The 18,345-nt window shown below is 47.1% G+C and overlaps 1 protein-coding gene across 1 annotated transcript; it reads right to left on the bottom strand.

The window, feature by feature from the left end:
* Window positions 1–974: 974 nt before the first annotated feature.
* On the bottom strand, window positions 975–17,962 carry LOC122390403. Its single transcript, XM_043383309.1, has 13 exons — window positions 17,617–17,962; window positions 17,190–17,232; window positions 16,491–16,791; window positions 13,430–13,848; window positions 12,982–13,208; window positions 10,677–10,782; window positions 10,144–10,422; window positions 8,966–9,167; window positions 7,483–7,601; window positions 7,080–7,179; window positions 5,427–5,659; window positions 1,372–1,593; window positions 975–1,162 (listed from the first exon to the last, which is right to left on the bottom strand). Exons 1-13 carry the CDS (start codon window positions 17,704–17,706, stop codon window positions 990–992), a joined length of 2,514 nt encoding a protein of 837 aa, XP_043239244.1. The 5' UTR covers window positions 17,707–17,962; the 3' UTR covers window positions 975–989.
* Between the last annotated feature and the right edge of the window lie 383 nt (window positions 17,963–18,345).

Below are 18,345 nucleotides of genomic sequence, written 5' to 3'. Positions count from 1 at the left end.
ACCTCTCTAACACATCATTACGGACGCCTCCCGACAGGCTTGACATTTCGTGCCGCCTCCGGCTAGTGCGCTTTGTCGGCGCCACTCGAAGCCACCTCGGTTGGTGAGGAGTGTGCCACTGTGACACGTCTGCTCTGTCGTCGCCCTGTTATCCGCTCTGCAGCTCCTTCCTAATCACTACAGGCGTGCCGCGCGGCCGCGGGGCCGCTGGCTTTGCCGCGGGCGGTTAGCGACGGAGTTGGTTTGATCGGTCACGCCTGGCAGCGTGCAACAGTGGTCACCTGACCAAGCGGACTGACTGGACGAACGTATTTGACTGAACTAAGGAGCAAGAGAGAAAGAGAATAGAAATATAGGGTGAAAGAGAAAAGAAATAGTAAGAGAGAGAGAGAGAGAGAGAGAGAGAGAGAGAGAGAGAGAGAGAGAAAGAGAGAGTAAGAGAGAGAGAGAGAGGGGGGAGAGAGAGAGAAAGAGAGAGTAAGAGAGAGAGAGAGAGAGAGAGAGAGAGAGAGAGAGAGAGAGCGAGAGAGAGAGTGGAGAGAGACGTCCGTTGATCCACGGTTGCCGCTATAGCGTGCGTGACTTCGCGATAGTTGGCGGTCTTTATGGTGCTAGTTATGTCGTTGGCAGAGGCCGAATACGTGTGACTGTTATAAAAGTTTGGGAAACGGTCAAAGTTGGAACCTAATTGATTCCACTCAGAAGCTGATGGTCATAAAAATATGATTATTATTTTATTGGTATCTTTCATTTTACCTTCATGGGATCTTTATAACATTTCCAAGCTTCGCTGTTCGGTGACTCTCAATTGCGTTTATGTAGCTGCATGAAGAAGCTGTATTCGTGAAAGCATAAGTTGTATCCACCAAAGCCCAGTTATCTTTTCAAGCTCTCAACGAAATCGACTCCTGACGTGACCTGGCGTAAAGTGCAGCAAAAACCCAAACACAAACCATCGACATCTTCAGACTCCATATGCCTATACCACGTCACAACTCCAGCAACTCACGTGGTACGGTCATGGTAAAGTTGACGGGACCACTGGACGCCTGAGCCGTCCCCTCTTCATCAGCGATGTCGGTGTGCGCCACGATGCGGACCCGGTAGTTGAAGCCGGGCGTCCACTTGCCGTCAAATACAGAGAAGGTGATGTTGCGCTTCCCTGCACGGTGAACCACGAAATTAAGTTGTCTGCTTTTGTGATGATTGAAGTCTGACACGAAAAGAGCTGCCTTATCAGGAAGTCTGCCACACGACAAGTTTATTACATTGCTACCGGGAAAGCACACTGATTCAACTTGCTCGAGTAAAACTCCTGGAATTCGTTACGTAATGTAAAATCATATCAGCCTGGAGTTCGTACCAACTTACCTGAATAGAGCTGACGGATCTCGTCGGGTTTGAGCATGGCTGCCCGGACAGTCGACTGGTAGCCGGCCAAGAAGTCGACTCTCTCAAACTGCAGACGGTAGTCGTGCATGCCTGGATAGGGACACGGTGGGCGGAGGGATACGCTCACCGAAGTCTGTTCAGCATACCCGGGTATCCTCTTCACTTGTGGCGTCACAGTCACGTGACTTGGCGGCGGCGGCACTGGAGGCAGGGGATCGAAGAGATTATGTGGTTGCAGATCAATGGTGAGCTCAGCGTGAATGTCTCTGTCTGTCTGTCTGTCTGTCTGTCTGTCTGTCTGTCTGTCTCTGTGTGTGTCTCTCGCTCTTCTCCCTCCCCTCTCTCTTTCTCTCTCTCTCTCTCTCTCTCTCTCTCTCTCTCTCTCTCTCTCTCTCTCTCTCTCTCTCTCTCTCTCTCTCTCTCTCTCTCTCTCTCTCTTTCTCTCCCTTCTTATGCCTTCTCCGTCACAGAAGGCATAAGAAGTCTTTCTCATATTATTCTTCTCCGTCACTCTCTATTTTTGCTTCTTCCCTTACTCGTTTTCATAATCCAGTTATAAATCGTTTCAGCTAAAACATATGCAAGAGCACAAAAGAGCATCCCTCTAATCATTTTGCGACAATTTGCAAAATCTCGTTTCCACAGCTACTGCTCAGTAAGTTATCAGAAATGGCCGTTGTAAACAAGACGTCGTGTACTATTTCTAAGTCAATGCATGCTCTTAAAAATAAAAAAGATAATAAAAAAACTATATGCTTAAAACAACGTTGTTTGACTTTGCTGTGGTGTGCACTTGCTTTAAGATGTTAGAATTTTGTTCAATCGGTGAGCCATTCCCGAAAGACTCCGCCGTCAAGTTCCTCAATACACCATTCAATTCATTGAGATCGCAGTGTACCGATCGAGGCAACTGGATTTTCACCCCGGCGGCAGTGCCTCACCACGGTTAAAGGTTAATAACGCCGACTTGACGTGCCGCCTCTTCAGCCATGATGATTGAGCGCATCCTAAGCCGACGGCCCAAATTACCGCGGCAAGCCTCTGATCTTCATTACTGCGGCGAATGTCACGCAGCCGGGCCCAGAGCTTCAGAAGCTCAAAGCCGGGACACGTCAGCGCTTAGCGATCACGCAACTACATACGTTCCAAATAATACGGGCAAAGGCGGGTATTGCATTCCTTTGAAGTTTATTTGCTATCTCATATTCTTAATAACTAATCGTCACTCAAGATTGTTTGAATAATTGTTTCTGTCTAAAAGTGTTGCTTTTAAGCTGCGCATCTTATTATCAAATAGTTACGGAGCGAGCGAAGCGAGCGGAGTCTTACGTAGAATAACGGAAATTTCTGAGTATGAGCGGCCGGCCGGCCGGCCGGCCGTGGTCACGATTCTGCGACGCTTATATCTCAGCAACCACTTGACCGATTTACATGTGGTAATTTTTGTAGGGTAGCTTCATTCCTTCTACCAAGTATTGGATGATTCTCGATGCATGTGGGTGACCCCTTATGCACGTGCCAGTTGCCACGTGCAAAACGAAGAGGTGTCACTTTTGTAATAGTTGCAATATCTCGGTAACTACTGGGCCGATTGCGCTGAAAGTTGGCATGTAGGTAGGCACCCACTAGGCAATGCATATCCATGTGCCAGAGTTGGGGTGCTGCCGCACGTGCGCACGTGCAGGAGTCGTTTCCAGATCTCGAGAACGGCTGGACCGATTGCGCTCAAATTTGGAACACGGTTAGGGACCAGTTAGTAGGGTGCCGTGCACAAGTCAGTTGGGACCCATTTTGCACGTGCGCACGTGCAGGGTGCCGCTTCCAGATCTCGAGAACGGCTGGGCCGATTGTGCTCAAATTTGGCATATCGCTAGAGATTGGTTAGTAGGGTGCCGTGCACAAGTCAGTTGGAGGTACCCCCTCGAAATTTTGCACGTGCAAGGCCCACCCTCTCGCTCGCTCCGTTAGTCGCCCCAAAAGGCGTTATACTGGTATGTAGATGCATACATACAAGCATGCGTACCTAAACGTACATGCCTGTCTACAACATATACCTATGCATAATATAGACATTACACACAAAGCACATGTCCTAGCAGATAACATAAGATCAGAATTATGTTTTTGGTGCTGACATACTGCATTGATGGCAAAGTTTTGGAGGTTCGAAGGCACTGATTAGGCGTCACCAAACGTAAATTTTGTTCTACATGTTTGCACTTCACGATTAAGTATAGTGTAACGCTTCGCTAATAACATGTCTGGCTACTTGGATTAGTTTCAAGGCAACTTTGCCAAGTTAAACTTCTTACACCAATGGTGATCGAGTCTTGGCAAGCTTGCACTCTCTGTAATGATCGGATGACCTTACACCTTTCGAACTCAAATTAGGACACATCACGCCGAAGTGGAAAACGATATTGGTAAAATCCCATTAGCAGTATTCTCGGAAAATGTTCTACCTAAGCTTCTCACGTGCAGCATGATACCAATGCCACCACTGTGTAAGTACAATGAATCTTACATCCTGGCTGCGCTAGACGTTCATGAATTAGCAAGTAAGCGCCCGACAGTCGGATCAATACCTGCACTGCTGTGCAGACGACTGTTTCCAATTCCGTCGCCTCCCTGACGGAGACCGTTTCAGGGCAGACTCCGCCTCATTAGCCGTAAGCCATCTGTAATGCGCGCCCAGCCGACACGTCTGAACGTGACTGAGAAGTGAGAAGCCGTGACCCCCGCGGCGGCACCGGTTGACCTCTGAACCCTGCACTGTGGAGGTCACCCGAGTGGTCACAGCTAAAGGTCCCATCACCTAATGGCTGCTGCGTCCTGTTGGTGGTCCCAGGACTCTGGGAGCCGGATCCTCATCCATCTGTATGAGGATCCATTTGAGAGACTTTCGTCAGATGCGCGGCAAAGGAAGGGCGTAAGCAAAGTCTGCACCAGAAAGTAAGGTAGTGGTCAGCTGTCAATGTGTGTTTGGAATTTCAGAAGCTCTGATTATTTCGTGACATTATCGTCAAATTCAAAAAGGGTCTATCATTTACTAAATCTAGCGAAAGAATTAGATGCAATCACCTATCGAACGGTGTTCAATGGTCATATGGACTTCAAGGAATGAGCTTGTTCTATGTTTTCTTTTCTATCCCGGTGCATCTCGGGAAGCCGCCAACTACACAATGCTGCAGAATAGTCGGAAATTCGACGTACAGCTTTTACGACGAAGCTGAGAGTATTAATTTTTATTCTATTGAGGTTAATCTACCTGGGACATCTTCAAGCAAAGTCACAACATAGAATGAGTCTGTGCTCGAAATGGATTTTTCTTTTTTCAAACAACACCTATTGTGCGTTGAAGCCTCCTGCTTTCGAGCTTGATGCGAGATTTTACAGCCAACAAAGTGTTCTCTAAAACTTTCACGAAGACAACAAATGCCATATAATCCGAGGAGCAAAGAGCAGAAGCAAGAAGTTAAACCGCAAAAAACAACGGATGTTTCCACAACTGTTTCAGAAGTGCTGCCTTAGCAATTGCTGACCTGCTAGTAAGGCACGCTATGGGTTTTAAGTAATCTACAAAAATAGAAGATGAAAACACACAGAATAAAGAGAGTCAAAACACATAAAAGTGCAACTGCTCTTGGATTTCTAAAATTACTGTCTTCATTTCGAACAACGATAAATATTTTATTTGTTATTAGTTAGTCATAGTCATTAATTAGAAAGGTGCTTAAATTGTAAAGCAAATACCTACAATTATTTCATGAAAAGCTTTCAATTGAAACATTCTGTACCAAAACTATAAAATTAAAGCTCGCGATCAATAACTGAACCTATTCTTTTCTTATCCACCTAGTCCTTGAATTCATCCGCGATGTTTCCGGTTTCCCGCTCCTTCGAGCTCAGTTAAATGTCTTCTTTTCAATTCTCACCTCCCACTCGAGTGTCGCCGTTTCAGTTCTCACCTCCCACTCGAGTGTCGCCGTTTCAGTTCTCACCTCCCACTCGAGTGTCGCCGTTTCAGTTCTCACCTCCCACTCGAGTGTCGGCTAAGACGGGCCGACAGAACGGTCCCTGGCCCACGGCCGTGGCGGCCGCCACAGTCACGTGGTACCGTCGCGCTGCCTGCAGGCCTGCCACCGTGAAGGTCACGTGGTCGATGTCTTTACCCTCCAGAGGTAGCTCGAACCAACGGTCGACACACAGAGGGTCCGAAGTGCAGAGCGGAAACGTGCGAGGCTCGCATGTGACCGAGATGTTGTATCTGCAAAGTGGAGCTTGGACGTGACATGGTTCTCCATATTGTACTGTGATTTAGATGCGACGCGACGGTGGGAACTACGTGTTATTTAATTTTAACATTCAAAAGTTGTCCTTTGCTATGTATTTCACACTTGGTGAAGGCATCTTTTTATCTTTGTGCTCGTCGAATTGTGAACACGGCTAGCACACATAACATAACACACACGCGCAAACAATTTGTTTTTAACTTTTGTTACGCCACAATAACGAGCACACTCAGCACTGCCTCAGGCGACCTAACACAAAGAAAGGCAAGTAAACTCGCAAACAGGATTACATACAAACCGTCGGCACACAGAGGGCTTGTGCGTGAGTGTATTTTGCCCAACTGGGATTGCTAGTCGCGCCGGAGGCCGCGTCGACGGTCGAAGAGCTGGCGAATCTTTCCCAACGGGCAAAAACTCCGCTCCCTGCCTCAGAGTGGTCACCATTTGGGGAAACTGGCATCATGCCGGAAATGGACAGGCCGCCCCCGGCTTAAAATGAGTCCCTAGCGAGCTGCGCTGCGGATAAGAGCTGAGTGCTGGCAGTGATCCTGTGAGGTGCTAGTGGTTTGGTATGTAAGAGGAGAGGAGGAGTAGGTGTCAGGATGAGAGTTTGGCTAAGAGAAGCTGGCAATGATCGCTGGCTGCGCATTTCGTGCAACAAATGAATGTTTGTAGGACTACAAGGCAAACACTATACAATACATTGTATAATTGGCAGAAGCGGGAAAGTCGGCGACAGAATGAATTATGAAAACTGAATGCGCCTTGTTAGAGTGTCACACGTCGGAGCGTCTATATGGTCTTGGAATGCCTGAGAGATTTAAAAAAGAAAACTTTTTTGAATAATTTAGAAACTTAGACACCTCCCTCCCAAAAAAAATCCCAGATTCATTTAACCAGGCTAATGTACCTTATGGAGGACATCGCAAACAATGGTGAAAACCATTCATTATTTGCTGCCTTCGTGTTCAGTGCAGGGCTCGGGTGTGGACCATCCATTATTACTCGTCTTTCACCCGATAGCCGGGACGTGGTTGGCTGCGGGCTTTGTGGGCCATCCAATCAATATCGCAAAGTGTCCCGACCAGACACATCCACCAAATGTGACAACAAATTATTATCAGTCACAACATTGACTCTGATAATTACGAGCTATGAATAGTTCCGCTAATGCAGAACTATGTATGATGGCCGTCCACCCGCCGCGCTGTTGCTGCAGAATAAAAGACCAAAGTCGTTTTGACTATTCTTTTGAAGACTCATTTCGACTATCCTTTTGATGCGATGATGAATTATCAACCCTGTATAAAGAGCAGTCAATGCGGCTAACAAAACTCAGCCGTCGTAGTCTGCGCACAGACACTGGTCTCGGTAATGACTCGGAAGACCACTCACCTGATAATGACTCCGTTGGGCTGCTGTGGCCGGTGCCACTCCAGCGTCAGGCTGGTATGACCCGTGTGAGTGACATTCAAGCCGTGTGGCTTTCCAGGTGCTGCAAATGGAATGCGGTGACCCATTTATTTCTGCACTTGGATAAACTGTTACAAAGTGCACTATTATGATCGCATTGAACGTAACTGAATTAGAATACTTATTTACTAAGAAATTACCATCACGAAGACTAACTGATGCAAGAAGTCATCCTTTTAAGACGATTAGGTATTTTTATATCTCGATATATCCCTCATATTGAAATAAACGGAGGTCCCTCTGTCACTAAGCAAGCAAAAAAATGTAGCCATGAAAGGTGCTTAAGTCCCAGGGCACCATGAGCAATGCTTCACAAAAATCTCACCTGTCTCGTTCGTTGTCAGGTTGACAAAACGGATGTCTCCACAGGGTGGCTTTATCAGAGCTGTGTCTGCAGGTGCCGTGTCCATCAGACTGGCCAGAGCACACACTCCGCACCGGTAGCTGCGCAGAGTCATCGGGAAAGGCGGGTTTGGTTTTGATGAAAAGAACAATGGGTATTTAAATGTTTGTCTAACTTTTTGTTATAAATAATGCTTTTAAACATGCTCTTTTCATGGAAACTACCAATATTAACGTATATTCGTAGCTTTAACCTTCTCAAAATATAACGACAGCTACCTTCATTCAGATCCCACGCTTGTTCCAGCGAATTAGCTTTCCAGCCTTGCGGTACAGCATGCATTCAGGCGCACGTCACTAGTGGCATCTAGGGAGAACTTTATAAGTACACTGCCTCTCGTACGGTCTAATGCTCCAAAGAGTAATTGTTGGGCTGGGTAATGTGAGACTTAATCACCAAGCCATGTCGACATAACGAATATAAATCATGTAAGTGCATGACTGGAATATCATTTTGCGTTGCAGATCTGAGGACAGGGTGTAAATGAATGATATACAAAAATGCACAGAACATAGTAATTATTTAGGGAAGCCTAGGTTATTGAGAATGTCTGTATGTACAGTCTGTCTTAAAAGTACCGCGCAAATTGGCGGTGGATCCATCGAGCCTGACTGAGGAAGGGCCTGCTAAATTTGGGTCACCGAAGCAATGGACATCCTCGTCCATTCCCCAGCTCAATTGGTTCGGTGACTTTCAAATTAAAGCAGACCTTTCTCGGTCAGGCTTGATGGATCCACCGCCAATTTGCGCGGTACTTTTAAGACAGACTGTACATGTAAGACATATTGAACGGCTTATTCAAGGTTCCTTACTATTTCCCTTTTTCTTACCCTGACGAGTGACGATTATTGATTGAAAGAAATAAGGATGTAGTGATCAAGGTTCATTTAGCCAAAATCCTGAAAGTTCAAATAATGTCCAGTTTCCACAAAATGAAGATGGACAGTCTGAGATTAATTAGATGCTAGCAGGGTTCGAAGTTAATAAGATGGTAGCAGGACGTGCATCGGCTAAACTTGGATGAAACGCCCGCGCTCATTGTTTAGCGGTTTCATCGCAACCCACTTTGTGTATCAAAGTGCAGCGCTTTTAGTAAACGTAATTACCTGCCTTATCATTGTGAGACCCGTGCCATGCTATTAACTCATTGCCCCCGGCGTTATCTGAAAAGATAGCATTATCTTTATCAGATTAGCCTGCACTACCCCGAACACCAATTGGCACTTAGCGAAATTTACTGGAGCAGAAGCCATGACCCCCGGCTGGGATCAGCCCAGTCTCCCCTCCCCTCTCCCGGCAGCCAGGTGGCTGTGCAGTATGTGCACTGTGCCGATCCCCTGCAGTACGCTGTGCGGTCTGTGCTTTGTGCCGATCCCCTGTAGTGTGCTGTGCAGTCTACACTCACCCGACCCCCGGGATCAGTCCAGTGACGTTCAGGGCTCTGTCAGGTGACGTCACAGACACAGCCGGCACGCTCGCGGTCGCCCGCGCCTGACAGGTGACCCGATACTTGGCCTGGACGCACGGACTGGACTCTCCGGCCGCGTGGCTCCACTCCAGGATGACCCAGGTGGGGGCCGTGTCTAGGACGAGAACGGCGTCCGGGGCTGTGTGGACAGTGACAGGACACAGTATCAGTACGGTGTTTACCTTCCATTAGCCGTGCCCAATGCCCAGACGGCCCAAGACGGATGCAAAGGATGACGCTGGCGGCTCAGCGGGTAGGCATGGCGGGATTATACACTTGGTAACTCATGGGAAGGGCTTATGTGTGCAAGGAAATGCCACCTTGAATAATCGTATGCATTAGCAAGCATGGAGGTCCATTGTCCAATGCTTTACTGAAATAACGTAACAACCCAACAGATACGCTTACAACTCAGCAACCCAGCGCGGGCACTGGGTAGTTAGCTACGCTCCCTTGCGAGCGATAACTGATATTGATTGATACTATTTGCGGCACATGGCGTCGCACGCAAACTGGGTAAACACCCACTGATACAGGGCCAGTGCTCATCTCTTCAATCGGGCATTGATCCGAGCTCGTGTCCTGATAACGATCAGACCATTCGCAACAAAACGCAGCACAGTATACCGGCCCGGAGACTCGGAGCTCCAAGATAGCTGCCGCGCAACAGCAGCAACAGTGTGTTGCTAGTATTCACGATGCACCGGTCTAGATTGTGTTTCTAGAGAATATCCAATAGTAGGAGCACTCAGAGCTCACTGAATTTTGACAATAGACCGAAGCACCCTAGGGCGTCCAGTGTCCACTTGTTTCAACTGAGCGCAAGTTGATCAAGTTGTATATGTGGAAATTAAGCCTAGAACTGTTTACAGGCTGCGTCAGCGAAGAGATAGCTGGCTGGAATTGAGTTTTGCTGTGGGAGAGAGGGAGAGAGAGAGAGAGAGAGAGAGAGAGAGAGAGAGAGAGAGAGAGAGAGAGAGAGAGAGAGAGAGCGAGAGAGAGAGAGAGAGAGAGAGAGAGAGAGAGAGAGAGAGAGAGAGAGAGAGAGAGAGAGAGAGAGAGAGATGGAGCGACGATGAAGGGAGAAAAAGAGAGAAAGGAGCATCATATCTCACCTGTGGGGCCAGTAACGCCGTGAAGAGACCCACGAGCATTGCTAGTGCGTCCCAGCAGAGTCGCCCTCACTGATGCGTCAAAATGCTGGCAGTAACTTTCCAGATCGGCCTTGAGCTCGCTGACCCCGGGCTTCAGGGTGACCTTTCCGTGACCTCTGATGGTGATCACGTGATAGGGCTGACAGGGGCCGAGCTCGGTGGTGTTTTTTCTCTCCCAGGTTAGTGTCACCACCGAACCGCTGACCTCAGAGATGAAGAAGGAGTCGGGTGGAGAGGGATCTGAAAGAAGACGTTTCGGAGTTATCTGTGATTTTTTATAAGAAGCTGTATGTTTTACGCGTTCCATAATATAAATGAAAGCATTTGCTCCTTCATGAATAGCATTTGCTTTTATTTCCTTTGTTTTTCTTTTTCATACCGTTTTCTGTTTCGGTCTTTTTAATTCATCTCTTACAGCTCCAATAACACATGCACCTTTCTGGCCGCTTTTCTCAGCAGTGACATCTAATTAACGTCTTGTAAAAAAGCATTACCTTCCGGAGCCGGCGTCTGCCATTGGACGACATCAGGAGCAGCGTCTTCTCCCTTCAGTATGGCGCCCACTTGGATATACACCAGCGAGCACGGCGGCAAATTCAGCTAAAACCAGACCACATGAATACCTGACACGGTTGACATGCGGCTGTTTTATGGTTAGATATGATACATCTTTGACACTGCTCATATTAATTTGAATGTTGTTGTTAATCACAGCATACATGAAACCAGGGGCGGATCCAGCATTTTGCCAAGGGAGGGGCTATTCCGAATCGGGGGCCCCCCATCGATGGGGGCCCTACCTACCCCCAAAAGTTTAAGCCTGGATTTCGTCCACTTTATTTTTGGGGGCCCCCTATCATGCTTTTTTTGCAAAAAAAAAGAAAATGAGAAAGTCGCCCGGGGGGCGCTTTAGTCCCTATCGCCCCCCTGGATCCGCCCCTGCTAGGAGGCCTTGTATGTGAACTAGGAAGCCCTCTGTGATAGCTAGGAGGCCCTCTGTGCAGATGCGAGCGCAGGCCCTCAGTACAGACTTGGAGACCCTTTGTGTGGATGCGAGTGGAGGCCCTCTTTGGAGATTAAGAGGTCCTGTGTTGGCGAAGAGGATATCTGTGCAGGCTTGGAGTCCCTCTGTGCAGGATAGGAGACCTTCTGTGTGAGTTAGGAGGCCCTCTGTGTTGGCTAGGAGGCCCTTTGTTCGGATGCGAGTGGAGGCCTCTGTGTAGGCTAAGAGATTTTGTGTTTGTTAGGACATCTGTGCAGGCTTGGAGGCCCTCTGTGCAGGTTAGGAGGCCCTGTAAAAGTGGTCATCTCTGTGAGTATAAGAGACCTCCAAGTTATGAAAAGCTTTACCAATCTTCTAACAAAGAAGTCTTCTCAGCTAGTCTTCTAAGAAATAACTAAGTGGGTAGGTTAAAAAAAAAAAACTCATCGGATTTCGGCCACTTTATTTTCAGGAGGCCCCCTTTTCAGCTTTTTAACTTTTTATTTTATTTTTGAAAAAAATCGGCCAAGGGGGGGGCCATGGCCCCCATGGCCCCCCCCCTTGTATCCGCGCCTGCATGAAACAGTAGGTAAAACTACGAAAGTATGACTTATGAGGCAATTTTCACAATAGCCGTTTTCACGACAGCCATCTCTGGTACACATTTGGTGCACATCTGGTGCAGATTAGGTGCAGATTTGGTCAAATTAGGTTCAGTGTGTCTCTTAGTAGCTATCAGCTAGGGTTGCACTAATTGCTTATCTGCCTGCTTTGTCATATTATCAGAGAGCATCATCGATTAAAACACTAATAAATTATAAAAATAAAGATATTTGCTGTAAAAAAAGATTAGGTGCAGATTTGGTCAAATTAGGTGCACTCGCCGGATTGCCCGTCGTGAAAACGGCTATTATGTCCTTATACGTAGAACTGTTGAGAGAGATATTAGTAAAACAAGCTGCTAATGGCCCTTTTTCCAATCAACCAGCTCCAGCCCGAGAGAACAACCATCCCCGTCTAAAAAAAATCCTTTTGACCGTTGGCGTGATATGTACATTTTTTACTACTCGTAGCGACCCTCTGAGCAACGGAAGCCGAAAACCGCGCTTATCGCGTGGGACGGATTGCAGGCACTGACAGCTCAGAAGAAAGTTGTCAGAAGAATACACATTACACATAAGAGTTCAACCAAACAGATAACTTAACAACAGTTGGGCGTAGCATGACACATCTCCAGTTGGGTACTGATAGTTTCGATTCCGCCTCAAATACACGAGCGACCAGCTGCACTGCCATCAAAATGGCGGAAAGCGGCGCTGTGCACGTTGACAACCTATAGCACCTGCTGTCGATAGCATCGGACAGCATGCGATTGATGTTCTCTGATCTCACATCCGGAAATAGGGCTCAGTGGTGCAGCTCATTATCTGAACGGGTGGCAGAACGAGGTGACTGTCTTATCTGAACGAACCCAGGCGACTGAACGGACCTGCGTGAGGGTGAGTTGGGCTTGTTTCGTCTGATGGTCACATTGATCCGCCGCTGAGCGTGAACCAGTAATTGGAGGAGAGATACAGAGCTATTGAAACAGCGCTCCGGGGAACGAACTGCACGACTGGCACTTTGATCGCGTGAAGCAGCGATATGTGATTGACTGTTGCATGATTTAGTGTGAGACCATATTGAGCCGATTGACAAGGATATTTACTATTGAAAACTGTTCTGTGCTTCCTCAACTATGCTGGATACGGACAGATCCTGATCAGGCTAAACCTTCCATCTTTCTTTGAAAATTCAAGTCAAACTTTTCCACTGACCTCCATCTGGCAGATCTCGGTCGCCTGGTCACAGACGTCCTCAGCCTGCACCTGTGTCCTGATCGGTGTCCCCTTCTCGCCGTCAATGTGCTCACTGACGTAGAACTCTGCCGCGCGGCAGTGGGGCGGCTTCCAGGTCACTCGGACGGCCGTGCGACTACCGTTCACAGACTCGATGGACAGGTCTTGCACCAGCTGAAGGTACAGCACCATGTCGGCGTCGACGGCTGTTGGAGGAATGGCGAAAAGGGATATTGCATAGGTCAGGAGGCTGACTCAAATAAGGGGTGAACTAAGGGAGGAAGAGAGGATATCCCTGCAAATACATTTTCTAAAGAGACTGAGAAAGGTGTGCTAATTTTATAACACCACGCGGAACTGCTTATCAGTTCATCATGCACTAATCATGTTTTCCCTTTTTCATTAAAATTAAGAACAATCCACTCACCAAAACCGAGCGGTATCAACATCTGAATTTCATCGTCCGTAGTACTGAAGGGAAGCTCACACGCCACACTGTGCAGACTGATCGACTCGGGCTCATCTTTCAGCGCCCCGTGTCCCGCCAGCACTGCCCGCCGGTTCGTGAGCGGCTCCAAGTCGCCGTCGACGTCATCATGCTCGTCGAGCTCAACGTAGTCATCGTCAGCGTCCTTGTGGATGTGTACATGAGAGCCGTTGCGGGGCGCTAACTTCACCGGAACGTCGGACGTGAGCTCGATTGCCGTTGGTGAGCCGGGTGGCTGTGCCCAGACGGTGCGTGACCCGCTCTGCCAGTTGCAGGCTGCCATGGTGGCACAGCTGCGCATAGTTGAGTAGGCTGCACTGCCGGCAGGCGTCCAGCTGGCCGGAGACCTGCAGTCTTCTCTGTTGGGAACGGATAGCACGGAATATATAGTCTACGACATGGAATGGACAGGAGCTTCGATTAGCATTGCCACGTGTGTAACCAAAAATCAAGGATTTTGCCGGATGAATATCCGGAGATCCGGAGGATGCGGATGAATTTCTTTCCACGTGGGTGTACATTTTCATATATTTTCTTAACATTTCATACATTTTTTCTTAACAATCGTCGAATGATTCGTCTTCAACTTAAAGGCCCAAGTTGTGACTGTGACTTCGAAATGGTAACCGTATATTTTATTGGAAACTTTTAGCACACATTGTTACGGGAGCATTTATACATATTCATTGCATTAGAGTTTTAACATTGGTCTAAAATTAAATGAAATTCGATGAAATTCGTCTAAAATTTGATGAAGATGAGGAAGTGCGAGCATTCGCGCTCTACTTTCAGGGTCCCAGGACTATATATGGCCTTGGTCCCAGGGCGTATCGGTTCCTACAAAAACGGTACGTCCTTCCCCATCCTCGAACTCTGCGGAGGAAGATGGGAAAAATACAGATGCGAGCTGGCTTTCATGACGCTATCTTGGCTCTCATAAAAGAGAAGTTCGCCGGAGCAAGTGCCAAGGACAAGCTGTGCATCATTTCGTTCGACGAAATGCAGCTGAAACCAAGGTTGGCCTACCAGCGGGGTGATGACGTCATCGAGGGCTTCACTGATCATGGCTCTCTCTGCCGCGCCAATGCCTGCGCCGACCACGCCTTGTTCATGATGGTGCGGGACGTCAGTGTCACCAAACGCTGGAAACAGCCCATCGGTTTCTTTCTGAGTTCCGGAACGACCAAGGCCGTTGTGCAGCAGCAGCTGTTAACACAGTGTGTCCAACGTGTAACAACAACAGCGGGATTCACTGTGCTAGCTACAACTTGTGACATGTCAAAGAACAACCAGGCGACCTACAGACTGCTCGGAGCTGCGGAAACCGGCTTGTTCACCGTGGACGGGCACGAGGTTGCTGCTCTGTATGACGTGCCTCACATCTTCAAATGCATACGAAATGCATTAATGAAATACGATATTGAAGTAGACGGTGAAGTAGCCTCTTGGAGTCATTTAGAAACACTCTACGCACTGGAATGCGCTTCTTTCCCACGGGCTGCTCCAAAACTAAGCCAGAAACACATCAGGCCAAACAGCATTGAAAAATGAAAGTCAGCTATGCCCTACAGGTGATGAGCCGGACAGTAGCAGCAGCAATCACATTGCATGCGACCCACGGCAAGCTCCCGCGCACTGCACTCCCGACTGCTACTCTCCTGCTGCGCCTCAACGACCTGCTCGATGTGCTAAACTCTTCCGACCGGTTCGACCCCTGCTCAAAGCGACGCGCGATATCCAGCCTCCATCCAGCAACGGCGGGAGAACACCTGCAGTTTCTTCAGGAGAGCGACGCCTGGCTGCAGCGGTGGACGGTCGGTGGCGGCGCCAGCATCGACTCCATTCGAGGACTGCGACAAACGATAAAAGGCGTGGTGAAAATCTGGGACTTGTGTCAGGCTGCTGGGTGCACGTTCCTGTGCACTCGCCGCTTAAACCAAGATCCAAGCTACTGAAAATGAAAGTTTATCTCGGCAAAAATATATATTAGGCACATACACGGTGCCTGTGTACCTACTTATAATGAAGAAACATTATGACAACGTTTGAAACGTTTAACACAACCCCTCCTCTAAATGCATTTATGAAACGTGAGTGGGCCAATAAAGGCAACTAGTTTTAACTGTAACAAAAAAGCACTTCTGGGCACGTAAATGGGGTAAATGTGGTAAAATGTGGTAAAATCCACCACCCCATATCGCCTCTACCGGAAACCCGTTTTAACCCCCGAAGGACATTGGCAATTGAGCAGGATCGTTCATGTTTATCAAAACAGCCGGCAACTTTCTATCGCAGCGAAAGGTTGACTAGGACGAGAGTCATTGCTTTCACTGACTATGACAAACCTACTCGAACGGATTTTCACCTAGGAAGTTACCAAACGAATGTTGAAAAATACATCAGCACCATGAAAAAACCTTACCCACCATCCTCAGCAACGCCGCCTCCCGCCGGCGTCCACCGGAAAAGGGCGGCAAACGAGCGAAGTTTAAATGGTCAGAAGTGATTCCAGACAGCAACACCTGATTAGATAAAATGCACCTTCTCATATTGCCCCGGTACCCCGTTATGCCCCAGCTTCCCCTATTAGTTATAGGTCTGGCAACTATACTTTCATCCTCGTAAAGGAAGTAACCACAGCGAATCCGCACGACTAAATCATCAGGTCGCCAAAAACTCGGCAGTTACAGGAAATCTCGATCTTGTCCATTCCATGTCGTAGACTATATATTCCGTGCGGATAGGTACGAGTTTCGTTACAAGCCGGTATTGCATTTTTTAAATTAGGTATTGTTTTATGATTAAGAATTGATTCCAAATATTCAAAAGAACCTTCTTTCGCTAAAAAACACACATTTTTCTACATTCGCCGTTCGTCAGTGAACGTATATGTTGAATTATAAGCCACCTAGCAACGTAGGTTTTCTAGACACCAACTAATTCCATCTTTATAATTGAAAAGATAAGAATTGCGTACCTATTAAACTTCAACAGCACATACCTGCAGGCCAGATCTACCAGCGTGTTCTCTGTGAGCTCTGAAACCACTTGACGGCGCAGCTTACTCAGCACACTCAGTGTGCTAAGACTCGCAACCCGGGCCGGGGTAATGCGCAGGTCCATGGTCTTCAGTTGCTCCGACTTCAGGTACTGGCTGTCCATTGACGGGTCGGTGAAGCTCAGATGCATGCCCGACTCGCACTTGAAGTTGGAATCGTTGGTGCCAAACGCCAGGGAGTCGCGAATGACGCCGTAACAGGTTCGGTTGAAAAACTGGAAGCCGGCGGCCCGGGGACACGGCACTGAAATATTGGCACGCGTCATTTAATAGAGATTGCAACTTGTAGTGTTCGCTTTGCTTATCGCGGCGATCGGACCTATTAAGTCCTTTACTCATGCATCTGATCCTAAGCCTTAGGGTAATTTTACAATTGGCACCGTTCTTCCCCATGTAAATAAAAAGAAGTAATGTGTATGTACTAAGTTGTGTTTAGAAATAACTCGCTACGGTGCCTTTTTAAAGAGTTATCAAACCTTGAACAATAAAGACTACCATCGTTCTAAATTGAAGGCATATCCATAAGCCTTCAGTAAGAATTCATGCTACGACTCAATAATCAAGGCGCTTTCATTATACTTTCCCCTCTTCATCATTTCAGACATTCCGTATTATGATAAGCGACATTTAAAAAGATCTCACCGAATGCCTCTTCGCAATAGGTGTATTCGGCCTCCACGTACACCTGTAGAACAAAATATGGAAGTGGAGCACTTGCGATTACAACTGAAGAAAAACTCACGACATTTTCATGGATGAGAAATATCATCTCGCGTGCAGGAGCTTGAAACTGCTCGTCAAAACCCCTCATCTTTGACCTTAATAGTTTCGCATAGGTATGGTTACTGTACATATACATATTTCAATCACCAAATGCAATCGAGAAATCGAGAAGCCTGAATTTGCAAGTTGCTTTAGGGGTTTTGAAAATATGTCTTTTAATATAGTGTACCTACAATAAATAACCCCTATTTAGCCCTTATTTATTACGTTGTTCAAAGATCACGGCTTTTTGGAAAAGCAACACATATTGCAAACACATTATTTGCCATTTGTTGTCAGTACTTACCAAGGGAGATGCTAGTAAAGCCACAATGCTGCCAATAATGATCTTGTTTGCCATAATAATACGCTTATCGGCGATTGAGAAGTCTTTCATTGCTGATGCATTATCAATTAAACGTTTTTTATGACTGATTTTCCAGGTGATATATAAATAAAAATGTTATATATCTAGCAGCATTGTATGCACAATGCATATTAATTGGCAACAAAGAAATATCATGTACCTGCCAAACGTTTGACCATTACATACATTATCAATATCGGTGCATGGTGAATCGGCCATTGACCTCCCACGGCAACCTACTTTTTCGAACCCCAACAAGTTGAACACCACGACCCACTTTGTCGATATTCGCAGCATTTGTCGAAGAAATATCCCCTTGAAAAATGTTCAAGTCTCTCGAACTAAATTTTGTAAATGGTCCTCTTCTATGTGAATTTTAATGAATCCAACAGCCAAAGAAAAGAGAGCCTTGTTGCTGTTGGGTATCATCATCATCGCCAAGATACCAAGCGGTTAATATCCAAGTATCTGTTGATATTGCACTGCACCACGCCAATAACCATAAAGAACTAAGCGCCGATACCTAAATTTTATCAACATTTGCTCGACGTTTTCTTTTTGTAGCCACGATACCAATGATATGTACTTTTAGCCAGAGTTACTGCTGCTCAGTGATGTAAGTACATGACAGCTTCCGGAGAACGTGAACTGGATAATTGGAATTATAGA

This window comes from Amphibalanus amphitrite, unplaced genomic scaffold (assembly GCF_019059575.1).
Source record: "Amphibalanus amphitrite isolate SeventyFive unplaced genomic scaffold, NRLGWU_Aamphi_draft 000395F_arrow, whole genome shotgun sequence".
In the NCBI taxonomy this organism is placed as follows: Eukaryota; Metazoa; Arthropoda; class Thecostraca; order Balanomorpha; family Balanidae; genus Amphibalanus; species Amphibalanus amphitrite.
This window is presented reverse-complemented; position numbering and strand designations above follow the sequence as displayed.

Excerpts from the sequence above, each read along its gene's own strand:
- LOC122390403 (XM_043383309.1), bottom strand. The coding sequence starts at position 17,706 with ATGAAAGACTTCTCAATCGCCGATAAGCGTATTATTATGGCAAACAAG. Across the intron at positions 13,849-16,490 it reads CTGGTAGATCTGGCCTGCAG|AGAAGACTGCAGGTCTCCGG; the intron begins GTATGTGCTGTT and ends CGTTCCCAACAG. Across the intron at positions 7,180-7,482 it reads CCTGACAACGAACGAGACAG|CACCTGGAAAGCCACACGGC; the intron begins GTGAGATTTTTG and ends TTCCATTTGCAG.